Raw genomic sequence first — 26,470 nt, forward strand, 5'->3', positions numbered from 1 at the left:
GACCAAATAGTGATGAAAAAAAAGACGCTAAGAAAGTGTTCATGTGCGGGAGTGACTCTCTTGGAGACCGAGACGTAAAAAATTAGAAGGCGGCAAACCTATGAATACGTCTCTGCGCCCAACTGCAGAAGTTAACAACTAACTTTTTGTAATACTAAGCCCTATACAATTTTAAAAATCATCATATTTACATACAAAATTACCGTAATTTTTTTTCAACACGGGTGAAAAGCCCTAACACATTCTAAAAACAACATATCAACAGAAAATTATCAAAAAATTACACATTTATTTACATTAAAATACTTATCATAGTTCAGAGATTTTTTTTTTTTATAAATTAAAACAAATCGAAATTTCACTCATAGATGACGCTGTAGCACGGAAAATTCGACATACACGAAAGGCAACACATACTGTGTGTATAAAAAATACACACAGTTTGTGTGTATAAAAAATACACACAGTTTGTGTATTTTAATATATTATTATAATTAATATATATATTATAGCTTACCCCCGGAGGTAGTACATTGTAACACAATTGACACGTTTAAAAAGAAATACGATAAGCATGTTGGGGTAAATCGAGAAGCTATCCATTCTTAGAATAAGAGACAACCATAAGTATTCTTTATGGGCATTGTATCGTGTGTATATATTGTTTATAATTTTGGTGGTTTTGTTTTTAATTGGGTTGCTGTATTTTTGAAATATATGACATCCGTATTTGTTATGGGCATTTTTTTCTCAGCCACCTCGTTGGGCATTTTGCCTGTTGTGGCGTTGTATTTGTATTTGTATACATATAATTAATGTTTATATATGATTATTATGCTCGACTAAACGGTTTGTTTTTCCTGATCGTTACCTAATCCTCTCAATTTTAATGTCATCAATCACTCACTCAACGTTTTTACGAGGAAGATTTGCTAATGTTTTGCCTATTTTGCCTTGCCAAGTGTCCTCTCACCAGTTGCAATTCAGCTACCCTCTTTTCTTGATCATCTGACACTTTAGCTATATATTCATAGCCTCATTCAATATTTCTTTAATTTTTGTCTTAAGTTCTAATTTTGTCGTTTTATAGATAAATGACTCATTTCTTGCACTTCCCGTTCCATTTTCTGCACTCTTTTCTGTGCCGCAATAGATACTCTAGGCTTTTTGCCCTCTAAACTTACTATTCTATATCACGAGTGTCGTCAAAATAATCGACTATTACGCTATCCTTCCCGTTAGTCGACCCGAAGGTAGTCCGGCCCAAGCCACGAGGAGGTGGGGAAAGGTGTCCCTACGGTGGTTTCAGTTTATACAAATACAAATACAACGCCACAACAGGCAAAATTCCCAACGAGGTGGCTGATAAAAAGATACCCATAAAAACATGGATGTCATATATTTCAAAAATACAGCAACCCAATTAAAAACACAATCAGAAAAATGCAATTCTGCATTAGAAACCCCCGCATTGGAACAAGCGTTGCACGGGTCGAAACCGCGGCATCCAAACAACACGAGTCCAAGTGTCTCTCGTTCAATGAGTTGCGTCCTAACGTAATGTACCTATTTTAATTGTGCATAAATTTAGCATTTTATAAGTACAAAAACAAAGGGAAATAATGGCGGTTGCTTTTTTAGTCCTTACTTGGTTTTTCATAATCACAATTTTTCCGTTCCTTTCGACATGATTTGAATGGAGCAAATCGAGAGAGATGATAGCACTCGTTCAGCGAGTGAAAATATGCACTGTTGAAAAACTTTTTCGTGGCAACCTTGAACTAGTGCACTACGCTCATTGCATGTCTCCCTTATCAATAAATCTGTTTGAGTACGTTGCTGTTTTGGTCTGATGTTTCGTTGAATACGTGGTTGTTTTGGTCCCTACACCCGTTCAGGTATTCAATGCGCTTTCTACGACCCCGTGACCACACCATTCTATATATTTTCGAACCATTTGCTCTAAACCAAAAGGGTTTTTAAACTTTTTCCACCCGCGGTATCCCCCATACTTTAATCAACGCTTATTCGCTGCTCCCCAGAGCAGTTTAACAAAGAATCTCTTCGAAAAACTTTGTCGGACGATGTTCGCTTTTCCCTGACAAAGGTTGGCGGTGAACCACGGTGCCGCGGCGCACAGATTGAGAACCCCCCTGCTCTAAACTATTTCTATGCTGGAATGAAAAGGACAAATCCTCAACTTCTTTCGGGGGAAAGAAAGAAGCAAAATGATGGGAGAAGTAATGTGGAAATTCTTGGGAAATGGTCCATTGACTTTGCGTAAATCCAAGCAACAGTTGGCGTTATAACGAGTTGGTACTAAAACGGTTTTTTTTTACATTATAATCCCTATATGGGAGATTAATTCACTGAAAATTTGTTGCGCTTAGCGGGACTGGCGCTAAAAGGGGGGTTCGACTTCAATTACTATAGTCCAATTAAAACTGTTTTTCATTATTTGTTTCATACTTCTTTTTCATAGATGTTTTAATATTTAATTAAGTTCTTTGTCTCTTGTTGTTTCTTAAAGCTGTTGTTTGGGAACTTCAATATCGGAAAATTTATTACTCGTTTCATTATTGCGAGAAACGAACGAGACTCTTGTGATTTCGTTATTATCCGTATGATTTCTTTTCTGCTTGATAGAAGCTTTCATCTTGTTTTTCCTACCCCTTGTCCTTCATGTTGATGAATAGACAGCTTTCTTGTCACCGTATGCAACACCTGTTTTCACATTTCATTACTGTAAGTGTATGCATTATTCTTAGGAAACGAAATTGTTAACAATTACATAATATTATAAAGTAACCGCTTTTTTTCGAGGCATTGAAACTTAATTTTTGCGATGCTATTTTTCTATTATTATGTGGTGGTGTTCAATATAAGAATTTTTCAGTATAGAAACTAAATCCGTCGTTTGCGTGCGTTTGGAATAATTTCCGTCAATAATTTAGAAAATATATTTAAAACAAAAACCAATCGTACGTCAAATATTGCTCTTCAATGGTTTTAAAAACAATAGTTCTCAAATACTGCTCTGCTCAACAATGTGTTTCAAAATAACTCTTTGAAGGAAAATAGTTTACGAAAAGTGTTCTATAACAAATTTTCCACACAATAATGACTATTCTCTGAGTAATTATTTGTTGATGCAACGGCTTACTGGTGCATTCTTTGGTGCAAAAACTTTTTTTAATTAATGTTTTCAAAGAAAGAAATCTTCCAAGAAGGATTTTTTTTAAACAATAATAGTCTTCTCTAAGGGGCGGTATTCACCGACATGGTTTTAAACTATAGTCACAATGTTCTGATAAGAGATCGACACGGATTGGTTAAATTCAGGTTTCTAACCAATCTATGTTGATCTGTCATCCGAAAATTGTGACTACAGTTTAAACCATGTCGGTGAATACGGCCCTAAACAATGTTATAATTTGACAATGCTCTCGCTGTTGTGAACAGAAACAGTCATCTTCTGATAATTTTCCACTGAATGAATGTTAAGAACAAAATTGTTTTTCAAAAAGAAAAAAATGTTGCAAAAAAATTTGATCCCCCAATCAATGGCTTAAAGCAGGGGCCCTCGGAGAGGTTTCGTGAGCTTTGAGAGATGAAAAAAAGTTATATTTTGTAGCAAAATTATTATACATTATTTTAAGCAGAAAAATGTTCTGAATGGGGTTCCACGGACATCATTTCAATTGTACGGGGCACGAAAGGTCTGGAAAACGCAAAAGTTCAAGTATCCCTTGCGTAAATAGACAGGGTTTTCTCCAGCAAATGATATAAACAAAATCGTTTCCCAGTAAAATTGTTTTAACAAAACTGGTTTTCTTAACAATGCTTTGAGCAAAAATAGTCTTCCAATGACATGAATGTCGCTCTCCACTTGTTAATACAAGATATACGGAAGACTGGATGTTGTGAACATACGCTCTGTTGTGAACATGTATATACGCTCTAGCGAAGGAAAATCTCTATCTCCTCTGTAGCTTAGTGGTCAGAGCACTCGTCCGGCAATCGAGGGACCCGGGTTCGACTCCCGGTGGAGGCAGAGATGAGTTTTTTCCTTCCTTAAAAAATAAACATCTGAAATAATATCTTCACAACATCCAGTCTTCCGTATATCTTGTATTAGTCTTCCAATGTTGTGAACAAAAATTACCCCTTGAATAAATGGTGTGCACAAACGTATACCGTTATAATGAGGTGCAAACAAAAAATGGTTTTATATCAAATGCAATAAACAAAAAGCGTTTTTCTCAGAGAATACCGTCAAAAACCACTCTTCTGAATAATGTCTCAAATAAAAATGATCTTCCGAACGCTTTTGTGAATACAAAACGGTTTTTCAGTGAATGCTGTATGCAAAGCAGGTTTTGCAGTGAATGCCGGGAGCAAAAAATGATTTTCCGAATAATGAACGCTGTAAACAAAAATGATCTGATGAACAAACGTTTGTATACAAAAAATGAATTTGCAGTGAAAGATGTAAACAAAAATGGTCTTCTGAACAATGCGGAATAAAACATCGGTCTTCCGAACAATGTTTATACAAAAATTATCTCCTGAATATTGCCGTAAACAAAAACAGTTTTGCAGTGAATGCCAGAATCAAAAACGATCTTCCGAATAATGCCGTAAACAAAGACGGTCTTCCAAACAATGCATTGTATTCTTATGCGGTGTATTAGTATGAAAAAACTGCTTTCCAGTGAACGCTGCATACAAAAAATTGTTTTCCAAACAATGTTGTGTACAAATACTGTTCCCCCCAAACAAAGTAGTAAACAAAAATGGTTTCCCAATGGATGCTATGGGAGAACTTACACATGTACATATATATAATTTTCTTTCCAACTTCATTACATAATTTCAAACAACATACACGATATCCGATTTCATCCCAACAGTTATCGAACTAGTATTTAAAAGAAAACTAGAACATTGAGATCATTTTCTATGTGCTCGATCCCACATTTAAAATCCTTCGTAGCATTCGATGCTTATGGCCGCACATTATCAGTAGGTCTGTGAATCTCCTTAGAATAGTTTCATTGTCAGTCAGTCAGTCACGCATATTTAGTGCTAATTTGTATCACGTCGCTCTCTGAAGGTTAGGTACATACTTCTACATTGCTATTCTTCTCCAGCTGGGTTTATATTACAAGCTCTTCTCTCCCTCTCAACATACGGTTCTGTTGAGTACAAGTGTTTGTCGAAAAAGGCGCATATATTTTCTTTTCCCCTGAATGTTCAGAAAATTTCACACCATTCTCGAATGTTGCACAAACATTTAAATAATTAGAACGTATCACAATGTAGCATTCAATGTTCATATCTCTAAATCCGAGATATTCTGCATCCATGAATCAATGCCATCCCTGTGCTATTTCTCATAAATATTTGCTCTACTCTGTCTCTGTTTATCCCGAGTTTATTTACATTACCGTATATGATGCATGATTTTGAATGTAAACACATGCTTTGTGTATACATGTTTTTCGAGTAATGATGTAGTACGTCAGTATGTAAAAACTTAACAGAAATTACATTATAATTTAAATATATGGATGGATATCATTGAAAACAACATCCTGGTCGAGTAAATGTTTACGCAATTTTCTTCTTCTTATTATTATTATTAGCCAGGAATCCATCTTGTGATATATTACGTAAGTTATGGCTCACCCCGAAGATAGAAGTTTCGTGGGAAGAATATCTTTTCTTTAGGAATATTTGTTTAAAGGAATCCATTTTTTTGTTATCTGCTCTCATGAAGATAAGATAATCCTCGTCGGTGCATTCGTAAGATACGGATAATAAGAGGTTAGCATTTCCGCCGTTGTGGTGTATGTGTGAGATCCTTTAAACTCTATATATTACAGTATCTGGAAGACATGTAGTTAGATAAGATCGAGTTACTATCAAGAGAAGAGTGCAGGATTTCGTTGAAAAAACATAAACGAATGATATGCATTAGGCGTCCTTAAGTTTTGAGTAGGGCTTTTTACTTCGAATATATCTTACATTTCAGGCCTGATCCCATTCCCCGAGAATGAATTCCCAACGTTACGCAATCACGTCACGAAATCACAATATCTTCCAAAAAAACGCGCGCGGTTCCAGAATGTTCCATTGTTAATGTGGTAAAACAAAGGTTATAAATAAATTACACTGATTTATAGGGTGGTATTGAATACGACATTGTGAGGAGAGAAGATAGAGAGGAAGAGAGAGAGAGAAAGAGAAGCGAAGTGGATGTCTAACTACGAAAAGAAGTTGTAAGGGTGCGAACATAACGCATACTGGTTTCTGATTCTGCGAATCTGCGCCATTACGGATTGGTTAAAAAAACTTGAATTTCAGGTTTTTTTAACTAATCTGTAACGGCGCGGACTTGCAGAATCGGAAAACATCGTGCACTATGTTCGCACCCTTACTCTGCACGCTTATAAATTGCTGAAATTCTGAGGCGAATACAATAACATTCGTATCCGGTATTGACGCATTTACTTATTCCCGCGTCCGCTGTGTGTGTGCATCATATAAACAAAACTATTTTTATTTATTTTTCACCACATATTCATTTATCAGTTTAAAACCAAAAGCCGATTTTCTTCGAAAGAAATATAACAGTTTTGTTTTTATTTGATAGGTGTCAGCAGATGTCCCAGCTCAACGGTTTTTCTGTCGCGAATTATTAATGAAATGAATAGGACTCGCATTCAGGGCCCGACTTTGACCTCATGGGGCCCCGGGAAAATGCCCATGTTGCCCATGTGGAAATAGGATCCGGAAATTTCGCCCTTGAACGTTTCGTTCCCGTTGCATTTCGCCCCGGAAATATCGCGCCCGGAAATTTCACTCTTCACATTTCGCCTGCCTTGAATGAATGAGTGACCGTACGGATGACAGACTGTGTGAGTGACCAAGTGATTAGGTAAGTGACCATATAAGTGGGTGAGTTACCGTATGAGTGAGGGAGTGACTGTATGAGTGACCAAGTGAGTATTGCAGTTAAAAATGTGGTATTTTTTTGCGAAAAAAGACAGGGCAACAACTTTTTAATTGGGATAAGAGGACAAGGGACCGTGAAAAAAATTTAGATTTTTCTTTTGTGACGCACTGTATTTTCACTCTCAAAACTTGCACAGACTGATTTCTGAATACATTTTTGAAACTGAAATCATACCTCTACGACGAACGGTTGATGAGAAAAGGCCGAATTAGGACTTACAGGGCCCTTTCTAAGATGAAGCGATGCAACAACTTCCATTCAATTCCTCTGTTTGGCTTTCATCACGAATGCGGATGTACAATTTTGTTTCATATGAATATAAATTTCAAAAAGCATCTTTCTCAAACCTCAACAATGAAACTTTCTAATCATGTAATTACTCTAGAACGCGAAATGTTTCGAGAACCGGCGTGAAATTCCCTGTAACCGGCACCAGTCCACAGACCAACAATGTTCAAATGTGTTTTGGTTTCGTTTCTCATCTAGGAAACACTCAACCAGAATCGAGGAGAAGAAAACATCTAGGTGGGAGGCCCTAGTGTTTCTGCTTTACCCCACACCAACTCCGGCCATATATCGTTATTCGGCAAGTTCCAAGCAGTGGAGTTGGGTGGGAACTGAAGGCACCTCCTATCGGAAAATCGCCTCAGGCACGGTAGGCAAATAGGCAAATAAATTTATTCTGATGTTCTGCCGGATTCAAACTCATGGACCTTGACGATAACCTTCATAGCGGAAGACGAGCATTTTATAACTGCACCACTCTGGCGCTGCTCCAGTGTGTGTGTTACTAGTTACGGGATTTAAGGGCATCTCTCTCTCTCTCTCTCTGCATAAGGGGCATGCATTGCATTGCATATTCATGGAGTGCTGGGGGGTTCAGTCCCCTCCCAAAGTTTATTGGAAGGCAAGGGGACTTTAGCCTCCAGAGGTTCCGATTTTTATACCCAATATAATATCGTGTCCGGAAAATTCACCGACCAACAATTCACCGCCAGAACGTCATTATTAAAACTTTCCGCCATATCTTTAGGATGACTCACTAGATCATTCACTCACTCACGTACTCACTAGATCACTCACCCACTCAGTAGCTCACTCACTCACGTACTCACTAGATCACTCACCCACTCAGTAGCTCACTCACTCACGTACTCACTAGATTACTCACCCACTCAGTAGCTCACTCACTCACGTACTCACTAGATCACTCACCCACTCAGTGTAGCTCACTCGCTCACTCCCTCGCTAACTGACTAGCATCGAACTGTTGTTGGTGAATTTTTCCGGCGATGAATTTTTTTCGGTGAATTATTCGGGGGTGAAATGTTGGTCGGTGAACTTTCCTAGCGATGAATTGTTGTCGGTGAATTTTCCGTAAACCATATATAATATACGTTGGGTAGAAACTTAGAATTGAATATTTTGTTCGTTACCGGAGAGTGACCGTTGATATGTAGCAATACATTGAAGCCCCTTGACTTAATTCAGAAAAGTGTCGGCTGACAGGAAGTGTGCGTTATCGGAGGTTCTCCTGTATTTAATTAACAGTAATACATATTTGATTTTGTAATTTTCCTGACGTTCCTTTTCTGTTTTACTTTTGTCATAGTTCCAAGCTACGAGACCGCTATATCATTACACCAGAACAATGTCAACGGCCAGCATCAGGAAGACACGGAGGTCAAGACCCCGCAGCCAGCTGAACAAGAGTCTTTAGAGCAGGTTGGGTTAAATTTAGATTTTTGGAAGAAATCAAAAATGTCCATCAGTTTTTCGAAATTAGTCATATATTTACGGTGGTTCGCTTTCACTGCTCCAGGTTCTCAGAAAGACACTCGAGGAATTGCGGATATACGACGCACTTTGGGTTCTGGATGAAAGTGAGAAGTTCCATAAAGTAAGTGGCGAAATGGACTACGCAAGTCAGTGCAAAATATGATTCAGATCATTAATTACATTAATTGTATTCCAAATATGCTTATTTTATAGTATAAGGTATACAGGATGACCTATAAGTGTTAATGCGGCCTTTATCTCATCAATAGTTTGTCGTAGAGGTATGGTTTCAATTTACAAAAAATGCTTAAAATGTGTTCAAAATTTACTTTGCACCAGTTTTGAGAGTGAAAATACAGTGTATATATGTCACAAAATAAACAATCTAAATTTTTTATGCTGTTCCTCTGTCCTCTAACTCACTAACTCCAGACAGAAAGTTGTTGTCCTGTCTTTTCTGAGTCCAACTAAAGAGAGGAATTCCATGTTTCTTGATTGCAATATACGCTGAAACTCCAAGAGACTGAAGAAATAATTCCGTTATAATGAAATTTCGTTATAACTGAATTCCAGGTTTTTGCATTGTTCTTGTATAAACTTATCTGAGGGATTAGAAAAGTGCAAAGTGGGGGATAAAACGGGATTTTTTCGCTTTAACGATATTCGTTAAGCGAATTCGGGGGGTTAAGCAAAACGGGGTTTCACTGTATTTTCCAATATTTCTTCGATTTTTGAATTAAAATATCGCAGCGATTAATTAAAACATGGGTTTTTTTTGGGCGAAGGAAAGACAGAACAACAACTTTCTAATTTGAAGTTACAGCTCAAGGGAACCACATAAAAATTTAGATATTTTATTTCGTGACACGCTGTATTTTCCCTCTCAAAACTACACTGCTCAAAACAATTAGGGGAGCACATGGTTTTAACAAAATTACACAAAGATGTATACCGATAAGTAACATAAAATGAATCATCCATAATTTAAAGCCTAGCAGGAAACGGAAGAAGAAAACTTCATATGCAAATCAAAGTTCATGACGTCAAAAACCAGAAAAAGGAGATAAGGGCAGAAATCGGGATGTTGCAGAAACGTCTGTTTTACTGCCGTAACTGTGAAATTCGATTGCGCAGTATTTTTTTTTTTGAGACAAGGTGATTTGAGGATGTCTCAACAACGTGATTTACCGGAATCCATGGCAAGGCGTGTTATAGGCAGACTGGAATCCGGGCAAACACAACGTAGTGTCGCGGACGCTGTTGGAGTCGCCAGAAGTGTTGTTGCAAGGCTGTGGAATCGATTCCAAGAAACAGGAAATGTTAGACGTCGACCAGGGCAAAGTCGGCCACGCGCCACTACAGCAACTGATGACCGGTATGTACGGTTAACAGCCCGTCGAAACAGAACAGAGAATGCTACGCAGCTGCAAAGACGGTTGCTCTTGGCAACAGGACGAAGGGTGTCCAGCCAAACAGTACGTAATCGGCTTCATGAGGGAGGGCGCTATGCACGTAGGCCAATGGTCTGCATTCCGTTGATCCTACGCCACCGTGCGGCCCGAAGAAGATGGGCTGCTGAACATCGAGATTAGGAGCAACATGATTGGAGCCAAGTGCTGTTTACAGACGAGTCCCGATTCAGTCTGGAGTGTGACACCCGACGTGTTCTGGTATGGAGGGACAGGGGCACTCGAAATAACCCCGCATTCGTTCGTGAAAGGTCACAATACAGACGAGCTGGTTGGATGGTATGGGGTGGAATCAGAATAGGCGGACGTACGGACATGCATATCATTCGGAATGGCACTTTGACGGCCCGAAGGTACGCAGACGAGATACTGCGACCTCATGTCATCCCTTACGCTGGAGCCATTGGAGATTCCTTTGTTTTCCAGGATGATAATGCCCGACCGCATAGAGCTCGTCTGGTGGAGAACATGCTTGAAGCTGAAACAATACAGCGTATGGAATGGCCAGCGTGCTCTCCTGACCTGAATCCTCGGACGACGCATTGCTGCGCGACCAAGGACGCCTGTTACTGTCCGAGACTTGCAGATTGCACTTCTTGAGGAGTGGAACAGTATTCCCCAAAGTCTGATCGATAACCTCATCGCATCCATGGGCAAACAGGTGTGCAGCAGTCTTAGCTGTTCGAGGAGACCACACGCCCTATTAAAACTCATGCATCATGTCTAAACAGTACTTTTTTTTGTAACCAAATTGTTGCCCTAAATCATCTTTTCATGTTTTTTTCCATATTTTCAAAGAATTAAAGCTTAATTACAAATTTTTTTACGTCGTTTTTCTGTATTGTGCATTGATACGCGTGTACTATCTATTGTATGCCAATACGTGGCTGTCTCGCACGGTTTTCTTCACTTTTTTGCCTGCTCCATTATTTGTTTTGAGCAGTGTAGTACAGGGTAATTTTTGAACACATTTTGAACATTTTCTAAATTGGAATCATACTTCTCCGACAGGCGATCGACGAGATAAACACCGCATTAGCACTCACAACAGGATCATCCTGTATATAGTTAAATATCAATTGGCGTGTTCTGAATTGCCTACAGCCGTAACTATTAATCAGAAAATCATAAAACTTTCGGAATGTTTTAATGAAGAGAAGCGAAGAGTGTTTGCGAAGCCTTTTCGAAGACCAAAAATATTTGCAAAGCTTCCAGGGTGTGGACAATACTGTAAAAGCATGTAAAAGCACTTCAACAGCAAAGCATGTAAAAGCACTTCAACAGCAAAGCATGTAAAAGCACTTCAACAGCAAAGCATGTAAAAGCACTTCAACAGCAAAGCATGTAAAAGCACTTCAACAGCAAAGCATGTAAAAGCACTTCAACAGCAAAGCATGTAAAAGCACTTCAACAGCAAAGCATGTAAAAGCACTTCAACAGCAAAGCATGTAAAAGCACTTCAACAGCAAAGCATGTAAAAGCACTTCAACAGCAAAGCATGTAAAAGCACTTCAACAGCAAAGCATGTAAAAGCACTTCAACAGCAAAGCACGTTCTTGTAAACTCTCAACTCTATCTTTCTTCAGTGAAGAAATGGCAGGGTATGGATTCTGAGGTAGAGATGAGAAGTTTTGGGAAATATTTGTGAAAAAAAATTGGCATACACGGTGAACTAGAATGTGAATAGAAGACGCCCTCTAGTAGGGAAATGGAACTTATTCAATTACACCCACTCTCAATTTCTTTCCCATCCCTTCATTAAATTATTCCCCAAAGGTTCATAGATTTCTCATGGGTAATTAAGACAGATCCGTAGACAGTTCAGAACAATTATACACACCTTGAAGTTTAACCAGAAATATGGAATTTTAATATAACGTTAAAAATATGTTTCTTAATTTATAGGTAACTTTCGCATGTGACCCTGGGCTGAGATGCGACTTCGTTCTTACCACTCTTACGACAAATGGCATAGGAATGTGTAAAGGATCTACTCTTGGGTAAGAGTTCCATACCATGATTGATTGAGTGCATTACCACACGCATTGCCAGCTATCATAACTTGAATGATATACAATTTCAACATGAGTTCTTGACATGAAAGTGTCCCAGAAACGCTGTAAGGGAAGTATGTGCATCGCTGTTATTACCTGATCATACAATAAAAATATGGTGCTTTTTTATGAATCAATTTTTTTTGTTTGGACTAACCCATATGCATCAAGAAGCGGAATATTCCGTGAATGTTTCTTGTTCCCCCACCAATCGCTGAATTATCCACTCGTACCAATGGTCACTTCGCACCAAATGAGAAACAATCTGCTTGTCTTCGAAATTACTTTGAGGTTTTCAGATAGGGGGCGTGATGGACTTACATAGCGAGGTCCCGTATTCGAACACCACCTTCGCCACAGTGGTGGTTAGCTGAAGTTGGTTTTTTGTGGTTCCCAACTTCCAGGTGCGAATGCGAGCCGATCTCTCCGTTAAAAAGTCTCGCTACGGAGAGCAACAGGCCTACAAACGGTACAAATAGTCAATCAGTACACTTCACTCACTTCACTTCCGAAATATAAATTGAAATGACAGCATTGAAATTCAGACACAACGCTAGATACTCACCACCCAACACTCCCCCCCCCCCGAAACCACAAACCACACATAAACACATTGGAAGCAACACGTGTGGTCTCTTTTTTCCTCGCCAGGGAATTCCACGACGCACTTGTGTACTGAAATACGTACAAGTTTCGCAACACAATCACAATTTTCTCTCTCGGAATGGAAATAGTTCTCTCAGGTTTGCATCCTTTGCAAATCGTACGTATATTGATGTCTGCCTAGTACTACTAGGTTAAAATAACTAGTACTACTAGGTTATCTACTTCCTCTATGACAAAACCAGTTTTGTCATAGAGGAATTACGACCGTGAGGGGAGCGCATTTGGTGCATGAAGTGAATAGCATACGCACGCGCGCGATAGGGGGTTCTCAACCTTTTGTCAGCAGCGACCCGAAATCAATAAAATGATCGGCTTCACGAACCACGGGACTGTTTTTCTAAATTAGTGAAACCAGTGGCGTAATAAGTACATTCACAACAGAACTATGAAGACCCTGCGAATCAAGTGTTTGGGTCTTTACCCATATCTCAAAATCTCTTTCTCTAAGTGAATTTGTAAGACCGATCCCGAAAGTCTCTGCGATTCAAGTTCGTTCCGTCCCCATAGCTCAAGAATCCCTGGCCGTACGTGGATTTGTATGACCCATCTCAAGAGCACCTGCAAATCAATTTTGGGACGGGAACCCATTGGTTAAGAACCCTTGGCGTACAGAATTTATAGAAGAGTGCTGAAAATGATTTCATATCTGATTTAATTGCAGAATACTTCCATGCTCGGTCCTATTACAAGACGATGATCTTGGCCTGGGATGTTTCAAAGATGACATGGAAACAATGACGCTACTGTCGGAAGATCAAAAGAAGAGAAGGTTATTCTGACTTAAATTTTTTTTGTTTTAGACTTCGATCGCGAAACGATGTTCGCATGGCATTTGCATATTTATGTTTTACACTCTTTACGAATTCCCCTCTTACAGCGACAGCGATTCGTCTACTTTGTCTAAAACCAAGTCCGACATAAAGAAAGCTTTCAGAGGCTTCAAGGAGATGCAGAAAAAATTTCTGAAAACTGTTACAGCCCGACTCACAGTTGCACAGGTAGGCAGGCTATAAGTGAGATTTGAGGTTGATGCTGGTGAAATTGTATCTGGTTGATGCGTGGAAAATACATCCAAATTGGATATTAATCCGTTTGAATTTTCAGGTTGTTGAAGGAGTTCGAGCTGGCGCTGAACCTTCTTTTGACTTCATCATGTTCGTAATCGTCGCTAGGTGAGTCCCAATGTCATTCGATAATACTTTAAGTGTCCATAACCACAAATTTTCTAAGCATTTCTCTGTGGTATGCTTAACTTTCGAATAATGCTTTGGATGACAAAGGTTTTTACAAAATGCTTTGGATGAGAAAAGTTTTTACAAAATGCTTTGGATGACAAAGGTTTTTACAAAATGCTTTGGATTAAAGACAAACAATGGTAAATGGTTAGGATAACAAAAACAAACAATGTTTTTCATGGCAATAACATAGATAACAATGCTTTAGAGTAACAATGATTTTCAAACAATGCTTTAGAGTAACAATGATTTTCAAACAAGGCTTTAGAGTAACAATGATTTTCAAACAATGCTTTAGATTAGAGTAACAATTATTTTCAAACGAGGCTTTGGACAACAAAGATTTTCGATTTGTTTTTATGATGAAGATGTTTAAGCAATGCTTTTTTTGGATAACAAGGATAATCTTGCAATAATTTAGATAACAATGATTATTGAAAAATGATTTGGAAACCTAATTCTGATTCTTAAATAATGCTTTTGTAAATGAAGATTTCAAACAGCGTTTTAGACAAAAGTGCTTTGGGTAACAATAATTTTCGATCAATGCTTTCTACAATTATTTTCAAACATTACTTCAGATTATATTTGCATATTTTCAAACATTGTGCTGTTTGGGGGGTAAAAATGATGTTAGAAAAACGCTTTGGACAACAATGATTTTAGTTTAATGCTTTGGGCGACAATGATTCTCAAGCAATGCCTTGTATAATGCATCAGTCACATCCCTGTCCCACTCCTGAGGGTATTCAGGTAACATCGTAAATCGGACGCCGCCATACTTCTCAGTACAGATCTGACTGGGCGAGATGGAAATAATTCCTGAATTGAGAGCCAGCGGGAGCCAACCCTCTTAATGGCCGTCGTGTAGTTTTCAGCTATAGCTACAGTCGTTGACCACAGGGCTTAGTGCTACGTGCACCAAGCTGCAATGCCTTGAATAAAAAGGATTTTTACGAAATCCTTGACATAGTACGTATTAGCCATTGAACAGTGATTTGAATAATGATAATTTTTAAATAATCTACCGATTTTTAAGTAATCTAACAATTATTTTTCAATAATCCTTTGACTAACAATGTTTATTAAATGGTGCTTCTAACAACAACGATCTTTAAACAGTGCTTTAAAAACAACGATCTTTAAACAGTGCTTTTAAAACAACGATCTTTAAACAACAATTGTTATAGAACAGTACTTTGGGTAACACTGCCTTTTAAACAATGCTTCAGGTGATGATGATTTCTTGTAACATTCGCGTAGTTTTCAAAGAGGTTTAACACATTTTCATCATATTTTCATAATTTACTTTGTGGTTGACGTAAATTTTAATACAATTTTCAAAAATACTGAATTTTAGATTCTTGATAAAAAACAGTTTTCATTATTATTCTATTGGATATTATATTATTCACAAAATTAGTAAAAGAGTAAATTACCAATTTATGCTTTCACTATTTATCTTTCCGTTTGGAATAGCATGTTGGCAGCTCTAGGTCTCCTTGAAAACAGTTCCGTAGTGATTGTGGCTTCGATGCTCATCTCACCCATTATGGTGAGTACACATGGTGAGTATGGCACCCAAACAAAATGGCGCACCAAACCTGTTAGGGACACTGAAAGTTCTGACACTGATATAATTGAAATATATAGGGTGCATAGGTAATAGGGCGTATGATATTTTTATTGGCGAACCTTTGATACTAGATACTAGAGGATACATCAGATAAAGTATCCAGATAATTTAATAATCCAAAACATTTGGTCAGTTAGTTGACAATATTGGAAACATATGTCATTCATGCTGCAAGGGGTTGTATAGTTAGTGAAATAAAAAACAAATTATATTTTAATACAATCCCGTTTCACTCGCACATTTATCGCAGGTGCTTTTTCGTGGGGGGCCATTTTTAGCGAATATTCAAATTTAATGTTATTGCCAGACATGATACGCAGATTCCTTCACACACTTCGAGGAGTTTATTAATGATATCTAAGCAATCATGTTACATCAATCATCACATACTAATTCGATTAATGCACTACTAATAACTAAACATGATAAATATTTCAAGATACCGGTACTCTCGCAAACAGAATATAAATTTGATCACTCACCCATTTTGCTCCATCGAAGCTTGGCCCTTTACAATTCCGAGAGAGAGTTCGAAACACGACCACCGCATAAACAATACTCTCTCTGCCAAAAATTTACATTTAGAGAGTTTCAATTTAAGATTGTGAGTTTTTAAACGGTCAAAAACAAATTTTAATTTCTCTAAATTTTCAGACACAGTAGTACTAGGCACAATGATATCATCAATATACGTTCCGATTTGCAAAGGATGCAAACCTGAGAGTACTATTTCCATTCCGAGAGAGAAAATTGTGATTGTGTTGCGAAACTTGTACGTATTTCAGTACACAAGTGAATCGTGGAATTCCCTGGCGAGGAAAAAGAGACCACACGTGTTGCTTCCAATGTGTTTATGTGTGGTTTGTGGTTTCGGGGGGGGGGAGAGTGTTGGGTTCGCTCACGACACCTTCAATGCTGTTTTTTCCCCCCCTAATTTTTTCCATTTTTCGAATTAAAATATCTTTGTGAATATCAGAGTAAAAAAAGGAACCCAGTTAGAAACATTTAATTTTTTTTTTTAGTTGGCATCAGGAGAGACGGGGCAGAAACTTTATAATCCAGTTTTTGCGGACAGTGTGTCTGTGTAAAAAGTTAATTTTTTTTTATTTTGATAGTTATACAATCCCTTGCCATATCAATGAGGTATCTGAGGTCTACATGTTATTTGGATACTTTTTCCAATTGGAAGTATGTCTCTAGTATCAACGGTCATAAGCATCAGCAGTAAAAAGTCATACCCCGTGTTTGCTACGCACCCTGTATATTCTTATTTCATAGAAATATAAGAAACTTGTTCTGGTTATGCATTAATCACTAGACTACTAATCAATATGAAGTAATAAATAGGGAGGACATGGTTTGACAAGCACAAGAGGGAACAACAATTTCTGAAACTTTACGATATTTTCCACTAGTATGAGAATTGGGAATTACAAATTTACAGTAAAACCCCACCCTTGCGGGGCAAAAAAAATTTAATCCGCAAAAGAGGGTTGACCGTTAAGAGGGGGTTTCACTGTATTGAGATACACTCACATATTTGTCATATTTAACGTGTGCCCCCCCCCCCCCTTGAAATACATTTTGCCTCACTGGGCTTTACAGTAGCCCTTTATTTTCTGCCACCGACAATATTTCAGCGATTTTAGCAGTAAATAATAAGCAGTTTTAGCAACTATTGGGCAACTTTGTTTAACGAGAAACAGCGACATTCACATTTCGGAATTAAATTTTCCGTATTTTCTTCGATGACATATGGTCAGCCTAGGCATTTCGTTCTGGGGGTTAAAGAAAGTGAAAATTTTCTTTCGAAACGCTTTGCCCATTTATTGTCTTTCACTTTCACTTCTTACTTTACACTTTAGTTATGAATACGAATTTAGAATTAACAATTTCTCTATTTCAGGGACCTATACTAGCCGCAACGTTTGGGGCTGTCATCAGGGACAAATCTCTCAGGAACCAAGGAATCCAAACAGAAATTGTTGGGCTGTTTCTCTGCTTGGCATTAGGTAATTTCTGTTGACATTGTTTCCACCTTTGAATTTGATTTGATTCTGTGTATGAACCTAAAAAATATGCCCACAACCGCAAGAAGTTGAATCGAACTCCATTACCATACGCATTTCAATGAAATTTTGAAGCGTTGTTCCTAAACATAAATGAATTTATCGAGTGGTTTTTTTTTTTCATTGTTGGAAAGAGTTTTGGGACTAGGAATACTGTTCATAACCAAATTTTCATTTATTTTATCCACAGCCTTCAATCATCCTCCTTCGATTGCCTTCTTTGTCCGTGGGTATTAGGGTAAACAAAATCCCACGAGGCCGCTAACGCCATCTTAGTATTTGTCAAGACTCTGCCATAATGACAGAAACTTCACACTTTTTAGCCTTTTTGACGATTTCCATGTAATCTTTTTGCTGGCCTAGCAAAAGGTCTTTTTCCTGGATGTTATGCCGATGTGGACTCGGAAAGAATAGCCTACTGGTTTTCACCGGGGATAGAGAATCACAGTCCTTTTTCAAACCAGACAAGCGTGATATCCATATGCACCACGAGAGACACGACTATATAACACGAACGCACGGCGGCGTGACGTGCTGAAGTCTATGCTTAGCAGCTTTTCAGAAATTTGGCAAATGACTCCCTCCCTCCCCAGGTGGCTACTACTACTTAACCTTTATGCTCCTCGCACAAATTCCTCTGAGAAATTTCTAACAAATCGGTACACGTCGGAAACGTGTTGTGTGAGGGTATGTATATGCATGGCCCTAAAGTAATGTGGTTAGAGTTGTGCTTGTTTCGTGTTCTTGCTAGTGCTTCTGCTACTACTGCTCTTGCTAGTGCTGCCATCTGAGCCCTATATATTGAAGTAAAGATGTTAAATATACTTGTATTTTCATGTTATGCAAGTATCATGTTAAAGGTCTGCCATCTCTCCCGGGCACCTCCAGGTGGCTGCAGTAGAGGGAGTGGGAAGATTGATTTTTTTTTCTCGGCGCAATACATCAAGGAAAGGGATTTTCTTGCCGAGTTCACTTCGGCATAACATCCACAAAAAGTCTCTTTCCTTGACGTATTGGGCTGAGAAAAAATTATCTTACTCTCTCTCGGCTGCTGCTGCTATCTGTGGATCATTTGCTGACGTTAAGGGAGGAATCTCAACCGTACATGCATCTCTTGAACATTCCTGTGTGGAATCTCGAATGAATCGATATATGCCGGAATCAGTTCTAAGTGTACGTGTAGCCTTAACGTGTTCGTGTTGTCGGAGTTGTGCTCATTTCGTGTTCTGCAGGTTCTGCTATTCATCTCATGGAAAAAATAATCTGCCGTCTTCCAAATTGTGAAGCTACGATAGTACATACACACTTGAATGAATTTTCATGTTATGTAAGTGTTCTGCTGAAGGTCTACCTGCTTTCTGCGGATAGTTTTTAAATGGGAGACCTGTGTATGTGTGCTCGAATTCGTGTCCCGAAGTTGGAAAACCGCAGAAAACCAACTTCAGCCGATCATTACTACGACTCCAACGAGTTTCAAACCTGGATCCTCACGATGAGAGTCAACCACGATGCTCATATGATCGCACAGTGGCAGTTGCGGGTGGGGAAGCAATTAAAAAAAGCTAATACTACTACTACTGAACCACACATGCACCTCGTCTATATTCCTCTGCGGAACTTCTCACCCAGGAAGTTGGAACGAATTGGTACATATTGGAATGTGCGTGAAAGTGACCTCTTGAGAGAAAACAATCCTGCAGACAGAAAACCCTCTCGTACCCCCATTGATTTACTTAAAGCACGCCTTTAATGGCTTGTGGAAACATAGCGACGGCCTCTGCTAGTATTTGATCTTAGTATTTGGATTAGTTAATCTACACATATTTTTACCCTTTGTGATCACATCTTTGAAATCGGGGGAAGCTGTGAGTAAGTGAGAGTACACACACACTAAGAGGTTACTGAGGATTAACCACTCAACACAAACCGGTGAAAATATGCAGATCGTGGTTGAAGACCCCCAAGCTAACAATTTCTGTTGTCTAAATATGCGCTATTTCTATTCCGGTTATTTTCGTACTCCGGTTAATTTGGTATTGACATATTCTATTTAATTCTTTTAATCAACTAGGTTACGTGTTCGGTCTTTTTGGAGGATTGCTGAACAATTATCTGAGTAGCCAAGATTGGCCAAATAATGAAATGCTGAGCAGGTATATTATATATATATATATCTGATTCTTATAAATTTTCAAATAAATTATAAACACTTTAATACTCTATATCATTTTCATTTACAGTACATTGCAACAAACAAAGTATCACCGCACGTGAATTATAGTAAATTATTTTGCTGTGATAGATATTTTTTCTGTACGATTGTGAATAATATGTCATCATACTTACCGTATTGCATTTGGTTATATACCAGAGCTACCGAACGAGGTCTTTGGATCGGACTTCTCATCGCACTGCCATCTGGTGTCGGCGTGGCGCTCTCCGTTTTGGGTGGCAATGCAGCGTCTCTAGTCGGAGTGGCCATCTCGGCATCACTGTTACCACCAGCTGTCGACGCTGTAAGTCACTGGTCATTTCGTGTTTTGCTTAACTTTTGGATAAATGCTAATACAGATTGATTGATTGATGACCGCTCACGCCCATTGCTGTTGTGCAAGACAACTTCCTTTCTTCATCTCCTGGGAGGCTGGGTCGTGTCAGAGAGCATATTCTATTTATTCAATGAATGAAACAATTATATACATACTATGGAAACAATCCATTAGAAAACATTGAACACGATACAATCAGGATTAACAAAAGGGAAAAATTAAATAATAATAAAATATATATACCAAAGAAAAAAAGATTAAACACACGCTTATTTACACACAGATTAACTATGTGCATTTACATAAACCTGGATGCTGTAATTGGGATGTAGAGGGTATCTCCGAGGGAGGAAGGGCTGCCTGGATTGATCTTTCTTTACTCCTGAGTCTTGTGATCATGGGATGCTGACTAGGAATTTTTGGTCTTGATTCTGAAGCGGTATATTCGGAGTCGTTGAAATCGCCAGTCCGGTTAATTAGACGTCTGAGTCCAGTTTTGCATGTTTCAAGATGTTTAGCAAGTTTTTATATGCGACTAGCATTCATTGGACTTCTGATGATGCGTCTTTTCCAGAGTGTCTAATGCTGATACAGAGTGTGATGATGATACAAAACTGAAATGAATCGGTACTACATAAAATCGGGTGAAATATTTTGTATAACAACAATTGTGTGAACACTGAACTAGAGCATATTTAACAAGTATACATTATAATTCTTTTTTTTTTCATTTCATTTGATAGGGTTTATTTTGGGGTTTAGCTACAATAAGGAACATCAGGGCTCAAGATGAAATACCGAGATTCGTAAGTACATCATTGTGATTTTCAAATTATGTTGTGACTTTTTTCTACCCCCTAACCTCATTGGACACACGAAACATAACCAATGCAGTATTATAGTTTTCGACCATATTTAGGTCATTTTGGCCGACCTAACTCGGTCATCCTACTTACATGGAGGACAAAAGAGTAGAGACGACTCATGTCCGATTCCGGCTTATAGAGCTCTTTTTTAGTTGGTACAGGTATGCAGAAAATTGACCAGTAGTCGTATAAAATGCCATGTTTCCAGTTATTCAGGAAGGATTACTCATATTTCGTTAATTCATTTCCCCTCGCTGGCAAGCAAGAAGTTACTAAATTATACACAAATATAGCCACAGTCATTACGTACAGAGAGAAAAAACAGTGTTTAATTTCAACACGGAAAATGAATCAGAAAACGTAAAACGGCAGCTCCCTTGAATAGGATTGTGGTCGGAAAAGAATTAAAGGACGATGGATGCAGTCCAGTGATTCCCTTTGATGGTCACTCGACTGCTTCCCATTGTCCCATTCAGGAAAGTGTCGCTCAATTGCTCTGACGGGGATAAAGGACAAAAACACCCACTCTCACAGGATGACTAATGAATACCTAGAAATGTTATATCTCTTTCAGACATGTCTATTAAATGATGTGTAACATATCATTACTGGAGAGAAAATGAATCCAGGTATTAAATGTGTAAAACATACATGTACTGATTGTTTTAAGGACAAATCCCAATTATTTTACATTCTAATACATTTATATTAATTGTTATATATTTTTTTCCATATGCAGATGCTCGTAAATGGTCAGACTCGTTTGACAAAACCTTCTTTGGCTCCTAATGAAGGTTATACTTACGTTTATTATTCGGAGATGGATCGGGAATACGCCATGCTTGGTCTCATGTCACTTGCTCTGGCGCTTATTAATATAGCGTGTATATTCATTGCGGCTGTGCTGGTTCTCAAGGTGGGTTTTTAAAATGTAAAAATGATACATACAAGGTGTCCCATAAATTCGTAAATGGAATTCTTAATGTTAAAGGAATCGGTATATATGAATGTAATTTTTGCGAAAAAATTATCCTCACGAAGGGAGAGCTTTATTGGTATAGGGGGAAAAAAATTAGTTTGAAGTTTTGTCAATACAGGGTGCTGAACAAAAGTAAATCAGGAGTGATTGGAGCTGAAACTTTCTTCAATCTTCTCTGCATCTAAAGCGCTGATAAAGCTTCAGCCGGAGATTCATGGCTGAGGTAAAACAACTTCACCACTAGTAAGCAATTTATCCTCCAATGTCAACATTTCAATTAAAACCTTATGAAAGTGCCAGTAACAGGAAAATTCAGAAATAAACTATTGATCGTATACCCCTTCATTTTATACAGGACTCTGATTTGCATTTTTCCTATGATATTCTTTTACGCAGCGCCTTCTATGGACAAGAATTTTAACAATTTTTTTTTTCGGTACAATCCGTAAGGATTTTTATGAATTTTCAAACTATTTACGAATTTATGGGATACGATGAACAGTCAGCTCCGCTTTATCGGATATTAACGATTCCAGCACACAATATCCGATTGCCATTTTACAATGTTATTATAGCTTTTGTATTGAAAACTGGTAAAGGATCAACATAATAGATTGAAGGATTGAATGAAGGATCAACATAATGGGGGATAAAAATTCCCCCATTTACCAATTTTAGCCAATTTTTCCCACGAGCTACCATCACCGACACCGATTCAGATGATTAATCTCTTTACAGCCACACACCAGTGTCGTTGAAGGGCTAGTATTTTCATGCTCCAAAAATTCAATGTCATTGCTGATTGGCAGAAAAACCTGAATTTTAGGATTTTTTACCAATCAGCAACCATGTTTCATTATTAGTGCATAAAAGTCCTAGCCGTAGGAGCTCTTGTCAGAGGCAGGAACCGCAAAAACTAGTTTAAAGCGGGATTGGAATAACGAGAAAAAAATTTACCCTTTGTCGGAAATTATGAACTATGGAAAAATATGCCTTAAAATTGTGAAAATATGCTCTATAACGTAAAAATAGCGAAATATGCAAAAAAAAAAAGAGAGAAAAATATGCAAAGACCGAAATATGCAAAAAATCCGAGCCCAAATGATCTCAATGCCTAGGACGTTCACTTTTAATTAAAAAATTTAGCTCCCTTTATTGGCTCAATAGAGAACAAAATAACTTAGTTAAATATTTTTCATTAATTCCAAATTTTTCATCAATAAAAACATTATGTGCGTAGCGGTTGATGTATAACAGATGACGTGTGAAGCGTAATATTCGATTACGCGGGGAATTTTAACATCGTCTCTATAGGAGAAATTTTGGTACAGGAGGATTTGATCCGTTTTAGCGGTGTAACCGTTTATCCGTTATCCGATTAAGCGCGGTCAACTGAAACATCGGTTTAAGAGCATAATTTCATTTTTTGTCATGATCTAAAATTTTCGTTTATCGAAGTGAAGTTCCCTATAGGAAATAATGTAAACTCAAATCACAATCTCTTCCACAACTCTTTTTTTCACGTTAGCCAAGATTATTTTCAAAGATTCACATATTTTGTATGATTGCATTTTTACTTATTTCAAATTGAAGGCTCGACGAGTTTCAGAATTAACAAAAGAGCAGGATCTTCGCTTTGAAATCCTCGCTTGCAATTGACACAGGGGGGTACTAGACCTTATCCGCTGCGATCCAAGACTAACAACTAGTGAAAATTTCGCGACCCTTTTCTGTCTAGTTTTAATTCAAAAATTTATTAGCTATATAAACGGTTAAATATTTCTGATTAACATAATTTTTAGTTTTCGAAATCTGTCTATGATTTTTTAAGAGATGGGACAACACGGCCTGAACCTAAGAGCCCCGAATCGAACGGGAGGTTCCCCCCCCCCCAAATTATTGAAAGTTTTCACTAATTCTGAAATTATTGCTTTGACGAATTCTGAAATTATTGCTTTGACGAATTCTGAAATTATTGCTTTGACGAATTCAGAAATTTTCTTTGGGGAATTCTGAAACTATTTCTTTTGACAAATTATGGAACCATTTCTCTCATCAGTTTTTAATTTCAGTATTTTTCTTCAATTCTTCAACTATGCTTTTCTTTCATTAATTTCAAATTTTATTCATTACCGAATAACGACTCATAACGATTAACTTCATTTAAAAACAGCTTGCAAAGTATGAAAAAATTGCATGAAATCAATGTAATAGACTAAAAAATTATTCAAAATAAACAAAACTACAGTTCCTAAAATTATGAAAAAGATTGAGATTATAATACATATATATATCGTCTCAATCTAATTTTAAATTTTAAAATTTTTTATAACCAAGTATTTATGAATGGATAAAGTTTACTTTATTTTGAATCAATTTTTATTCAATTTCATTCATGCCATGTTATTTTATCAGGCACGCAAGCTATTTTTAATGCAGTTTTTTTTTTTAAATTTAAAAAAAAAATTAAATATTGGAGATATGTAAAATTGTGTACAAACTGTTAACCATGTAAAACGGTAGGAGACCCATTAAAAAGCATGACTCCATTTACAAAAAATACTCTTCTTTGAAAAATGTAACGTAATATTTAACTATTTTTCCATAATTTATTTCTTTATAAATCGTGTAATATATACATTTCTTTCAGATAAAAGAAGTGGCGCCAAAAACCAGTTTGTCAAAAACGTCTAGATTTTGGAAAGAAGACATCAAGGTTTTCTATTCTTATTTTTCAATAAAAATTTCATACTTATAATAATATTTAAATTAATATTTATGGAGCTAAGAACAGAGTGAACAAGTATTCGAAAAGTATTCATAATTCGTTTTTAAATTTAAAACAAACAACAAATTACAAGATACAAAATGTAATACAAATACAAACATAAAATAGACAAAGACAACTACACAAGGTACACACATATATTACATGCACTACGCAGCCAAAAGGGACGGTGAGGTCTTTCCAGCGGGCCTATATGATTTTTATTGATTTTTTTCCCTTCAGCAACAGCTCTTTTATGTATTTTAAATGTATTTTACTATATTTATATATTTTTAATATGCATTTGACAATAACTGATTTCAAATCACTGCATTTATATCTGTGTTTTTGATCATATATTAAAGATATTATATTCTGTATTTCTAATGCTATATAAATTTTCTATTTATATGTTTAATGTTCAATAACAAATTTCAATTTAAAAAGTACACAAAATTCTCAATGCAAAAAATGCATAAAATTTTCAATTAATTTTTTTTTTTCTGATATGTGAGAAATATATTTTTAAATCGATAAAAACTTAATTTTTAAAAAGTACAGGGCGCATGAATATGCGCATACTGTAGATATGGTATTAGAGACTTATAAATTATAAGTATTCATTTCAATAAATATGCTTAATACAGTCGAATCCCGTAATAACGGACATCAAGAGACCGGAGGAATCACTTCGTTAAAACGAAATTTCGTTATTAGGAATCCCAGGCTACCTAGTATTGTTCCTACGTAAACTTATTTGGGGGATTGGAAAAGTGTTCGTTAAAACGAGATTTTTTAATAACTCTATTCGTTAAAACGGGATTCGACTGTACATAAATTTATCCTACCACATGCAATATGAATAAAAAAAAGAACAAAAACCAAAAGAAATGCACCGTTTGTTGCATTCTGCTGGGGAAAACAGTACATTTTTAGTAAGGCAGAATTTCAAAATTTGTTCAAATTTATGCAAAACTGAAAAAAATAATATACGATAATTTAAAAATATCGCAGCAACATCATTGCGTAGTTTTAGAACAAAATTCTAGAAAACCCGCGTGAACGTCGCAGCCGGGATTTCCTGAACTGAGTTTAGACAGAATTCGGAAATGAGTTGGAAAGTTCCTTGACAAATGGCAATGCAGTCAGAAAAATTGAAATACAGTCGAATCCCGTTATGACGAATACCGTTAGAGCGAAAATCTTGTTTGAACGAACACTTTTCTAAGCACCCAGTTAAGTTTACATAGGAACAATACATATACCTGGAATTCCTTTATAACGAAATGATTTCTTTGGTCTCTTGGAGTTCGTTATAACGGGATTAGATGTGGCAAGGATGCTCAACCTCTAGGACAGCTTTTCTGAAACTTTTGTTTC

The 26,470-nt window shown here is 37.2% G+C and overlaps 1 protein-coding gene across 1 annotated transcript in view; it reads left to right on the forward strand.

Moving 5' to 3' along the window:
• LOC149089413 (uncharacterized) overlaps positions 1-26,470 on the forward strand; it is a 56,235-nt gene that overhangs the window by 21,736 nt on the left and 8,029 nt on the right. Inside the window, exons 2-14 of the mRNA XM_089238323.1 lie at positions 8,634-8,746; positions 8,844-8,921; positions 12,175-12,269; positions 13,651-13,758; positions 13,867-13,987; positions 14,094-14,161; positions 15,704-15,779; positions 17,767-17,872; positions 20,001-20,082; positions 20,301-20,445; positions 21,222-21,284; positions 22,084-22,260; positions 24,974-25,039. Of these exons, the coding sequence (XP_089094449.1) occupies positions 8,634-8,746; positions 8,844-8,921; positions 12,175-12,269; positions 13,651-13,758; positions 13,867-13,987; positions 14,094-14,161; positions 15,704-15,779; positions 17,767-17,872; positions 20,001-20,082; positions 20,301-20,445; positions 21,222-21,284; positions 22,084-22,260; positions 24,974-25,039 (1,298 nt within the window). The remainder of the gene's footprint in view (positions 1-8,633; positions 8,747-8,843; positions 8,922-12,174; positions 12,270-13,650; positions 13,759-13,866; positions 13,988-14,093; positions 14,162-15,703; positions 15,780-17,766; positions 17,873-20,000; positions 20,083-20,300; positions 20,446-21,221; positions 21,285-22,083; positions 22,261-24,973; positions 25,040-26,470) is intronic.

This window comes from Pholcus phalangioides, unplaced genomic scaffold, assembly GCF_987345545.1.
Source record: "Pholcus phalangioides strain wild (caught in Gottingen) unplaced genomic scaffold, Ppha-v1.0 ptg000002l_1, whole genome shotgun sequence".
Classification (NCBI taxonomy): Eukaryota; Metazoa; Arthropoda; class Arachnida; order Araneae; family Pholcidae; genus Pholcus; species Pholcus phalangioides.